Below are 10782 nucleotides of genomic sequence, written 5' to 3'. Positions count from 1 at the left end.
TGTCAAAATCATTAAAAAGAGCGTGTAATCATGGTTTGTTTTGTTTTTTTTTAGTTTTTGTTTTTGTTTTTCCCCCAATAAATAAGTAATTAAAAACTGAAGAAGCCAAACAGCAGAAAAGAGTAGCCTTGTTAGTTTTTTTAACCCCAGCCAAGCCAGAAAATTGGTCATTCTTTTAGGTAGCTTGCAAGTCATAAGTATTTTCATGCATTTAAAAATAATAATTAAAAAAACCAAACAAACAAAAAAAGAAACCAACCCCAAAACCAAAACCAACCAAAACTGTAAAAGGGGAATGTCTTTTTTTTTTTTTTTTTTTTTTTTTTTCATGCAAACTTTTGCTTTCAGGAAGGAAAAACTGAGGAACAGCAGGCCTAGCAGGTGGGAGGGAGGTTAGGGGCATTCCAGCCAGTTTGGTGCAGCATTACCTCAGTTTCTCAAAAGCAGCTGTCACGGGTGGGTCCTTGTGGGGCTGTTCACGGTCCGTCCGCTTGATTTTACAGTTCTCATCCCTCAGTGATTTCGAACTGGATTTATGACGGTAGAGTTTTTTATGGGTAGGTCCATTATTGCCTAAAGTGCTCAGGTTACTATAGTTTTTATCAAAAAAGGGAGCATGAATGTCCGTGGTGAACCCGGTGGAGCAGTTGGGGCGACCGGGGTCGCAGGTCACGGCTTTGCTGTTTTTGCTTGAGCCCTTGTTGTTTGACTTGTGGTTCTTCGCCGCCCCCGGCGAGCCACCGTTCGCCTTCTTCTTCGACTCTTGGGACGTCCCTGCCAAAATTTTAAGAGTTTTCAGTTTCAGGCTGTTGGACTCCGGTGACCGGAATATGTCGGGAACGCTGTTGTGGCCGACGGGTCCCCACAGGGGCTCGATGGAGGCCATCATAAACCTCTGGACATCAGCCATTCCCGACGCGATGTTGGACAGGATGTTGGAAGGCTCCTCGAACTCCCTCTGGTCGTCGTCCAGGAGGCTGGTGGCGTTGCCCAGGCTGGCTTCCGACCAGCCCGTGCCCCCCTCTTTTCCCAGCGCCCACTCTCCGGAGAGCCCGTTGTGCTTGCCCAGCTTCACCCCGGCCGGGCCGCAGTGCTGAGTGCCCTCGGTCACGCCCTTGGTGGCCGTGGCCACGGTGCCCAGCTGCGTGACCACCCTGCCACCAACAGCCGGAGCCTTCTCGCCGTTGACTCCCGCTGCGTTTTTCCCTTTCCTGGTGGATTTGGGTGCCTGCCTGGAGTTTTTCCCTTGCGGCTTATCGGTTCCTTTGTTGGTTTTGGGCGATTTTTTCCGGGTGGCTTTCTGGGAAGAGCTTTGGTTTGTACCCACATTCTTGCTGGATGAACTTTTCCTCTTCGATTTTGACACTTTGCTATTGGTGCTAATTTGACCAGATGGCTCATTAAATGTTGACAAGCATGGACTCTTTTCGAGAAGGCTGACAGAATCTTCATCGTTGAACATATGGAACTGGAACTGGTGATTATTTAAAGCAAACCCATTATCTGCCTGATCCTCGGTCTGCAGGACCCCACAGTTCCACTTGACCTTCTCGGAGCTGTTGAGGGTGGCCTGGGGGCTCTCCTGAAAGCCCTTCAGGGTGCCCAGAGGCTTGGCATCAGAGCCAGCTATCTGCGGGGACAGGTTGGGAGTGTCTGGAGGGGACATCTCCGAAAGCGACGACTGGCGGAACCTATCAGGCGTGAAGTTGGAAATGTCTAAAAGGTCCGTGGACTCCTTCAAAGGGGTGATTTCATCTATGCTCTGCTGGATCACTAGCTTGGGACTGCAGTGGGCCAAGAAATCATCATTAATATCATCCTCGCCGTCCTTTTCACAAGACTTTAAACTTAAAGAACTGTAATTGCTAGAACTAACTGACAATGAACCCACTGAATCAAAACTAATGAGCCTGCCATCATCCGTACTGAGTGTACCTCGTTGGAAATGAAAGCGCCCCTCTCCATTATTGAAATGACATGACTGATAAGAATCATCAGACTGCACTTGTTGGCTATCCGGCATGTAATTTTTTTGGTATAGCAATTTGCCGCTATTCAGATTGACTTGAGTGTATCCAGAGGCGGGGAGGCCGTCCGTGCCCGGGGCAAACTCGCTCGGCATTCCGGCCGCCTCCGGCATGTCCCCGGGGAAGTCCTGGCGCTCGCTGCCCTTGCTGGCCGGCCACATGCTGCCGAAGCCGCCCTGCTCCATCTCCAAGTGGCCGGGCGACTGCTGCAGCTCCGACTCGGAGGGCGGGGAGAGCACGCAGCTCTGCGCCGGCTGCAGGGACGGGAAGGGCTTCTCCGGCGGGACGATGCTGGGGAGCGGGTGCTGCTGCTGCTCGGAGGGGTGCTGGGCGAAGTACGGGATACCGGTGTTGCTCGACAGATCCGAAGCATCTAACAACGTCTGCAGATACCCTCCGGGGATCAGGGGTACATTGGTGGTGATATTAGCAGATGGCAGAGGCTTGTCTGAAGAGGAGGTGGATGGTAGGAAAGGAGAATTTTTAGCAACCTTATCCTCGTGGCACTCTGGGAGATGGGAGCTGTCTGAAGCACAGGGACTGTTTTCGTCCTTCAGACGCGCTGCAGAGTCCTGGTTTTCCAGTGCTGGGGAGTCCTCTGCCGTACTGGTGGCAGCTTTGATCTTCTTGCACTTCAACCTGGCTTCACTTTTGAATTTGATTCTGCGGAGCACTTTCCGCTCCGTCCCCTTGTGCTCCCGCTCCTGCGGTTTGCATTTCACGGCGATGCCCGCGATGTCGTGGACGTGTAATCCGTTGGCACAGCTGGGGGTGGCGATGGCTAACGCCGGCAGCCCTTTCAGGCCCACGTCCTCCTTACTGCTGCAAGGCTGCTTGTGATCAGAGGAGCAAGAGCCCAGCTTGTTCACTGATTGCTCGATGGCTTTAATTCTTTGAATCCGGTGCCTGTTTGCTAGCTTGCATTTTCGCTTCCGTGGGTGAGGGAGGAACGAAGCATCTGAGCCGTTAAGATAGAAATTCTGCTTGTGGTAGAGAGACGATCTGAGCAAATCCAGCCGGCTCTGCTGCCTCTCCTGCCAGAAGCCCTTCAGTGGGGCCAGCTTCTTGTATTTGCTGAGCAGCTCCTCGTTCAGAGTAACAGTTGTCTCGTTGGCATCCACTTTGCTGAGCTTCACCAGCATATGCTTCTCCCCTTTAAACCTGTTAATGATGATGTACTTGATGATCACGGGGGGCTCCTTGCGAGAGACTTTTCGTCGTTTCTTGGGGCACCACTCGTCGTCGTCCTCCTCCTTGGGCCCGTCCGGGAGCCACTCCTTCTTGTCCAGGATCTTCTCGTTCTCGATGGAGTCCACATCGTACAGGTAGTCGTCGCTGTATCGCACTTTCCTCTTCGCCCGCAACCCGTAGTTCTGCTGGATGAAGGAGCCGGAGTGGTCCCGGGCCAGGTACCGGCTGCAGTCCTTGATATCCCGCAGCACGTCGTAGGAGGACTCCGTGCAAGTGCTGTCGTCGCTGAACTCCCCGGAGTCCTCCGTGGAATTCACTGAGTCCAAGAAGTGGCTCCTCTTGGAGCCCACGTACTGCACCATCTCTGTGCTGTTGCAAGATTTATTTAAGGCAGCTTTCTCCTCCTCCTCGCCGTCCTCTTCCTCGCCGTCCTCCTCCTCCTCCCCCCAGATGATGCCTTCCTCGGATTTGAACTGAGAAGGGTCGGTGGCACCGCTGGGCCCCCTTTTCAGGGTGCTCCTGCTGTCCCTTTTGGTGCAGTTGCTGAACACACTGGGGAAGAAGTTGAACTGGGCGTCCTCTTGCAGGGTGGTGGTCTTCTCCCGCACATTGTCCTGGAAAGATTCGTATCTAATCTTTAGGGAGCAGACATCACTTCCCAAGGTGGAATCGTCATCATCGAACATGTAATTATCCACGTCTTCCTCAGAAAACAGATTTACAGAAAGCTCATTTTTGGAGCAGAGGTCAAGCAGCTCAATTTTACTTTCACTAATGAAAGATTCAAAATAGCCCCATTCCTGGTTGGGATTTGTTAGTAAAGGTTCCTCACCATTGCACTTGTCTAATAGTAATCCCTCGTAATAATTTTTCTGAGTGGGGTCCTCTGAATCACTGTCAGATTTTTCTGCATCTCTTTTGTCCGCTGCCCTCGATTTATGCATAGGGAAGCTTAAAAGCTGGTCTGAAAGCAGTTGATCCCCATATCTCATGGTTTCTCCTGTGCTCATGCAGTGAATCCCTATATCAGAGACCGAACAGGTATCATAATCCCTATTTATATCCCCCACTTTCAAGCTTATTCCCGGCTCCGCATCAATGCCGTCCTTGGATTCAATAAAGCAGCCCAGACAGGTCCGGCTCGGCTGCATCAGGCAGTCTCCCGTCAGCGCCGACATCCCCCCCGGCTCCATCATGGTGAAAGGAGCCTTCTCGCAGTCGCCTGGCAGCGACCAGGAGCTCATGCCCTTGGTCACGCAGGACGTGAGGGAGATGGCGTGGGCGGAGGAGTCGTCCGAGGCGTGCTCGGGGACATCCGTGAGGCGCAGCGGCGACGGGGGGCTCAGCAGGCAGGGCTTCTTGGCCGTCGCGGCGCGGTGGCACGCGGGGCTCTCCTTGGGAGCCGCGCTCAGCGCCGGGAACGGCACCGCGGCCTCGGCGGCGCTGCAGGGCCTCTCATCGCCGTCCAGGGCGTGCGACTCTGCGGGGAACAGGGAAAAGGAGCGAGGAAAGGAACAAAAAGAGACAGGGGTTACCACCCTTGTAGGTCTCCTCAGGCTCACCACCCCGCTCCCCTTCTCCCAGGGCTTGGTGGTGACTTTTCCCAACTGCTCCTTTGGGAAGCCCTTCCCAGCAATCCTTCCCTCCTGGATCATATTAACGTGGTGATGTGCGTGGAAGGCAGAGGTAAACATGCTGCTCCCTGCAGCCAGCTGGAAGAGGTACGAGAGTACGTTTAAAACACACAACCCATCCGCTCTTCCCTCCTCATATCCATACGGTTACCTGGAAACTGCCTCTCAAACCTCACAATGTTATTAAAAAAACAAAACAAGCCTAATAAAAATGTTCTCATTAACATTGAAAAAATTAATGGAAAAATAAGATTCTTAAAGAAACAAAGCACCCCCCCCTGCGGGGTCTGAGCTTGCACACACCTGAGCTGCTTTACTGCTCCGGAGTCAGGAAGTGATGGCTGATTTTAAAAACCCAGCGGTCTTTTTGTCACTGTCCACGCCAAGGGAAGGCAGAAGATAACACAGAGTTTAAAGCAATTATTGTTAGAATTATTGTGGGGTTTGCCATTCTTCCCTAATCGCTAAAAATGCCTTTTTAGTCATGTAAGGATTTTTTAACCTAAGGATTTTTTTAGTTTTACCTCGTTGCGCTTCTTTTATGGCAGAATAAAGTTATGAATGTACTTTTATCTGACTCCTGGCTCAACGGACGATATGACCCTTGAAATTTAAATACGATGTCTTTTCATCCATGAACACGCTCTGATATCTCTGTATTAAAAAAAAATATATTCCAATGAGTGCATTCATCCCAGCCAGAGAGCTCTGCCAACTCGGAGCCCGGTGCTTTTGTCATGGCTCAGGTCTTTCTTTTTTGGTGGCTCCACTGAAGGCAGAGGGGCGAGAGCCAAAGCTTTCCAAGAAGGGACAAGTGCTCTAAAACACAACTGGAACACCAGGCTGTGGCATTAAATGGGGCATGCAAAGGGATTTATTTGGCTGCTGCAACCCTCCACGAGTGCTCTTATTCCGAACTGATAGAGGAAAGTGAGTGTCCTGCATCCTTGGCAGCCTGGGAAGGGGAGGTTTGTGCTGGCACAGGTACCACTGGCACGCTGGAAAACCCCCCAGGGCTGCCACCAGGCAGGTGAGCAGGATGGAAAGGAACAGGATGCTGTGGAAGGAGTGGGATGCCTGCCTGTGCCAAGCAGGAGGTCAAAACCCCCCTAATTTCATCCCAAACACTCCCATCAGCTTTGTGCTACAAGGGCCTCAGGGATGGAGCCATCAGTGAAGTCTGAACAAAGCACAAACTGCAGTTGGAGCCTCGCAGCGCTCCCAGGATTCCAAACCTTTTCCCAAAGACTCCCTCACTCCAACCTGAAGTGCAGAGCAATGCCTGTCAGCATCTTCAACATGCATGACTCGGAAAAGACCAGACTGGCTTGCTTGAAAAGGGTTAAAAAAAGGAAATAAATAAAAAAGCTGATTTTTGAGTCCCTCCCACCAGTCTTCAGATCAGAAATGCAGAGGTGGTATCTTTTTCCTTAAGCACCAAAACAAATTAACCAGTGCAGTTCCACTTCAGAAGTAAAATAAAATAAAAATCAGCTTGGAGCTGACAGGAAGCATGGAAAATTTGAGGATAAAAGAAGAATGTGTGTGAATGCTGTAAGACTCAAAGAAGGGGGAGGCAGAAAGCTGAAATTCAATCTCAAAAGCTCCATTCAATAGGCAAAGCTGCTATTATATAAAACAAACTGTCTCTGGGCGTTTCTTTAGGTTTGTACTTGTGTGAGTGAACTTAACTCTTGTGAAATACAAATGCCAAAACCTGATTTTCTGGGGCTCTGTATCAGCCTAAAATCAGGCCTGTGTTCAACTGATGCTCCAAGGGAATACAGTTCACACAGAAAATGCTGGAGAAGCAAAACCGCTTTTCCCAGTTTCACTCAGCATCCACCCAACAGCACATGGGCAAGGGGAGGTGGCAGCTCCAGAGCTTTGTGCTGCCTCCTGGCCTTGGATTCAGCAGCAACTCCCACACACCAGTGTTCAAACTGAAAGTTTAAACTGACAGAGGGGAGGCTGAGATGGGGTATGGGGAAGGAATTCTTGGCTCTGAGGGTGGACAGGCCCTGGCACAGGGTGCCCAGAGAAGCTGTGGCTGCCCCTGGATCCCTGGAAGTGTCCAAGGTTGGATGGAGCTTGGAGCAACCTGGGATAATGGAAGGTGTCCTTGCCCATGGCAGAGGAGGGAACTGGATGGGCTTTAGGGTCTTTTCTACCATAAACCACTCTATAATGTTTTATCTAATTAAAGCACTTTTTAGGCCCTGTTTAATTGAATTCCATGGAAGTGGTAAGAGGTTCTAAAGATCCCCCTCCTTACTGATCAGGATGACAGCACTGATGCTGCTGTCCACTGGAGCAGACAAGGGGACCATGGCTACAAAATCCCCTTGCAGCTCCAGCAGCTGCAGCTTCACCCTGGAGTCAGGAAGGAGATGTGCTGACAGGACAGATACCTCCCAAATTACATCCCAGGAGCGAGTGTGAGCGTGTGCCTCACCTGCCACCAGCATGAGCTGCGGGGTCCTCATGGGCACCCACGTGGCTGGAGTTGCTCCAAGGTTTTGGTAAAGAACAAGAACATTTGTCTCTACCACCTTGTTTAGATCTGAATGCATCAGAGGACCAAGTCCTTGATATCTAACAGGATCAAATTTATATATAAATAAAATACATCTATCTGTCTGAAGATTTATGGGCCAATACAAACTGTAAAAAGCCATGAAATGAAACATAAAACACATTGAAGAATGAAAGCATCAGGCTCTGCCTCCCTCTGCATTTACTGTGGCCAGAGACTACAGTCCAAATGACCTCAGAAAAGGCTCAGAGGCTTATTTATTTCAATCAGGGCTCCAGACAGCTGAGCACTGTTACTCCTAATTAGTTATTCTGAAAGCAAGTATGGAATCGATGAAACAGATACAGACAAAGTTGGGCATTTTGGGAGGCTGCTGGAAGGGGCTGATCCTTCCCCACCCACATTGGTGGCAGCTGGAATGACCTGGTGGCCCCCAGGAGCACGACCTGTCTGCACAGAAAAGGGATTACAGGACAGGGAATCCCATGTGCTGGGTGATGGGACACAGGCAAGAACAAGCTCACAAATCCAACCTTCCCTTGCCACCAATCCTGATTTCTCTCTCCTACCCAATTTCTCATTTTCTCCCAGTTTGTAGGGACTAAGTATCCTTCAGCCAAATTTTGCTAACATTGGCTAATGGGATCATAATGCTGAGAGAGGGAAAGATTCCCATCAGACAGAGGGGGCTACAAAGTCCTGGATGACATTTTTTTCCCCAAGAAACCAATCTAAAATCTCTAATTCGAACTGCACGTGCACATAAACATTCCCAGCCATGCCCACGCACAGGCAAAAGAAGTTCTTGTTAAGGCCTTAAAAGGTGTAGATTTATGGCTGGAGTGATTCCTGTGCAGAAAACACCCATTTACTCCCCTGCTCCACACTGCAGAGATACCCACAAACTGCTAGTATTAAATGCACAAAAGGAATTAGGAAAATAAGTTGGCTTCCAAGTTGTCGCTGCTCCCTCATGTACCATAATTAAGTTCCTTACCATTTTCTTTCACCCCATTAATCAGGATAGTTTCTTGGTCTTCTGAGGCACAATCCTGCTCTTGTTGGTCATCCATCAATTTAACCTCTTTCTGCTCACTCCATGCCTCACTGCATCTGGCCAACCTGCACATTTCCAGAAACACAACCACAGTCAGTGCAATCCCCAGGATCAGCTCAAGGAACCGTGAATAAAAAATAACAACAATAAAACACCCCCGCACCGCCTCACACGCTGCCTGCACCCTCCTTAAGAGGACAAATCCAATTTATTTAGGCTCTCAGCTTGTCACTTTTCCACTCCAAAAGCCAAGTCCCATGTCTTTTCAGCAAGGTGAAAATGTTGTGTATCAGCATTTCCTTCCCCAAAGTCCTGCTCTGGCAGGTGGAGAGGTGCTCAGCACCTCTGCAGGACCCTCCACATCTCCCAAAATTGCCATGCAAAGGCAGGTTACTCATGTCCAGCCAGGAAAGCCCACCCATCTCCAGATGGATCAGTGGAGAGATGAAGGAGAGGATTCATCCCAGTTCATCAACAGCAACTCTATGATGGAGCTGGAAAAAAGCAGGGATACTGGAGTGACAGCTGCTCACCCTCACTATCAGCTACTGCCCTTCCAAGCAGTGGCAGGTATGAAAAACTTCCCAAAAAAGCAGGTTTTTGTGGAAAAGTATCTCTAGTCCCACTGTTCGCCACAAGAGCTCCATCCTGGGAAGCCTCATTCCCCGGAGCCCTACGACTGCCCACTCTGTCCCCACCGAGTGAAGCTTCACCTCCAGTGAACGATGAGTGGTCCAGGCTGACTGGGCTTGGTGAGGCCTCACCAGAGCAACGAACCCGAGACCAGGATCCAGCCCAGATCTTCTCCCTCCCTCCACTGAGGTCCCCCCACCCTTCAAAGCCACCAGGGGCCTACGGAGAGGGAGTAGGAGCAACGGAGTGATGTGGCTGAAACCTGGGCATGGCTGGCAGTGGAGAACCCTCATCAGTGCTCCTGATTGACAGAATTTCGCTTCTTTGACTGCAAATTCAAGTCAAAATCTATTTTATGCCCTTCTGGCAACTCGAACTCAATTTTTTCTCTCTCACAGAACAGGTACTGGATTGCAGCATTGGTTTAGGTGTTTTTCTGGGTTTGGGGGCTTTTTGTTTGGCTTTTTATTTTTCACATCAACATTTGTCAAGTGTCTGTTGTTCCCACAGTACTCACTGCCCTGGGGTTCAGCAGCCAAACTTCATTCATATTCAGATTTGCAGTGGAGTCCTCTTAATTAATGTGAAATCTTTACAACCGCCTTAGTAAGTGAAACCTTCACCCAACTTAAAGATGTTGTGACACCGAGAGGAAGATAAGAATAACAAGCATCAGTAACTCCATTCCTTTGCATATTTAGAGGAATATTTAACTAACCCCACGAGTTTTTCTGTGATGCAAATCCCCATCTCAAAGCTCTCCAACGCCAGCTGGTTTGCTGTGGTAAGACCCCTCTCCTGCCAGCACCCTCCCCACACCCTGAGCTCCCTCTGTGGCCTTTCATCACTGACATGTTGGAGCAGGAGAGACTCCAAAAGCCAGAGCAGAGATCAGAGTTATTTTTCCATGAAGGAGATTAATGTCTGAGTGTAGAAGCTGCTCTGTGTCTGCCAGTGACAGGCTGCAGCTTTGTGCCTCCTTGATAATATCTCCTGCCTGTTACATGTGCCTTAATTAATAGAAATATTAATAAATTAAGTTTTTAGAATATCCATTAATGAAAATATTAATAAAATATCTGCAGCCTCGGGAGAACCAGAGGGGTCTCAGGAGACCAGAGAGGCACCACTGGCTCCACACACTGGGCTGCTGGGGAGGCGCTGAGGTGTCACAGAATGGTTTGGGTAGGAAGGACCTTAAAGCTCATCTCATTCCACCCCTTGCCACAGGCAGGGACACCTCCCACTGTCCCAGGCTGCTCCCAGCCCCAATGTCCAGCCTGGCCTTGGGCACTGCCAGGGATCCAGGGGCAGCCACAGCTGCTCTGGGCACCCTGTGCCAGGGCCTGCCCACCCTCCCAGGGAACAATTCCTTCCCAATATCCCATCCAGCCCTGCCCTCTGGCACTGGGAAGCCAGTGCCCCTTGTCCTGCCACTCCAGACCTCTTTCCAAAGTCCCTCTCCAGCTTATTTGGAGCCCCTTTAGGCCCTGGAAAGGGCTCCAAAGTCCCCCTGGAGCCATGCAATTAAAAGGGGAAAGGCCCTGCCAGGAGAACAGCCTCAGTCCTTGAAAGGACTTGGAGTATGATCATCCTTTAAGTATTTAATTAGTTTTATATTCACAGGAGAATCATGGCAGCATTTCAAGGTATCCAAGTACATAACCCAAACAGGGACACTATGGAAATTTTCCTCCCTGTTCA

The 10782-nt window shown here is 50.1% G+C and overlaps 1 protein-coding gene across 4 annotated transcripts in view; it reads right to left on the bottom strand.

The window, feature by feature from the left end:
* Positions 1 to 346: 346 nt before the first annotated feature.
* NEXMIF (neurite extension and migration factor) overlaps positions 347 to 10782 on the bottom strand; it is a 156768-nt gene continuing 146332 nt past the window's right edge. For all 4 annotated transcript variants that reach the window (XM_032123546.1, XM_032123544.1, XM_032123545.1 and 1 more), the window contains 2 exons: positions 8386 to 8510; positions 347 to 4698 (listed from right to left, as the gene is read on the bottom strand). In XM_032123546.1, coding sequence (XP_031979437.1) covers positions 425 to 4698; positions 8386 to 8461 — 4350 coding nt within the window. In that variant the 5' untranslated portion in view covers positions 8462 to 8510 and the 3' untranslated portion in view covers positions 347 to 424. The remainder of the gene's footprint in view (positions 4699 to 8385; positions 8511 to 10782) is intronic.

This window comes from Corvus moneduloides, chromosome 14 (genome assembly GCF_009650955.1).
Source record: "Corvus moneduloides isolate bCorMon1 chromosome 14, bCorMon1.pri, whole genome shotgun sequence".
Lineage (NCBI taxonomy): Eukaryota > Metazoa > Chordata > Aves > Passeriformes > Corvidae > Corvus > Corvus moneduloides.
The sequence above is the reverse complement of the archived record's forward strand: the minus strand, read 5'-3'. Positions and strand labels throughout refer to the sequence as shown.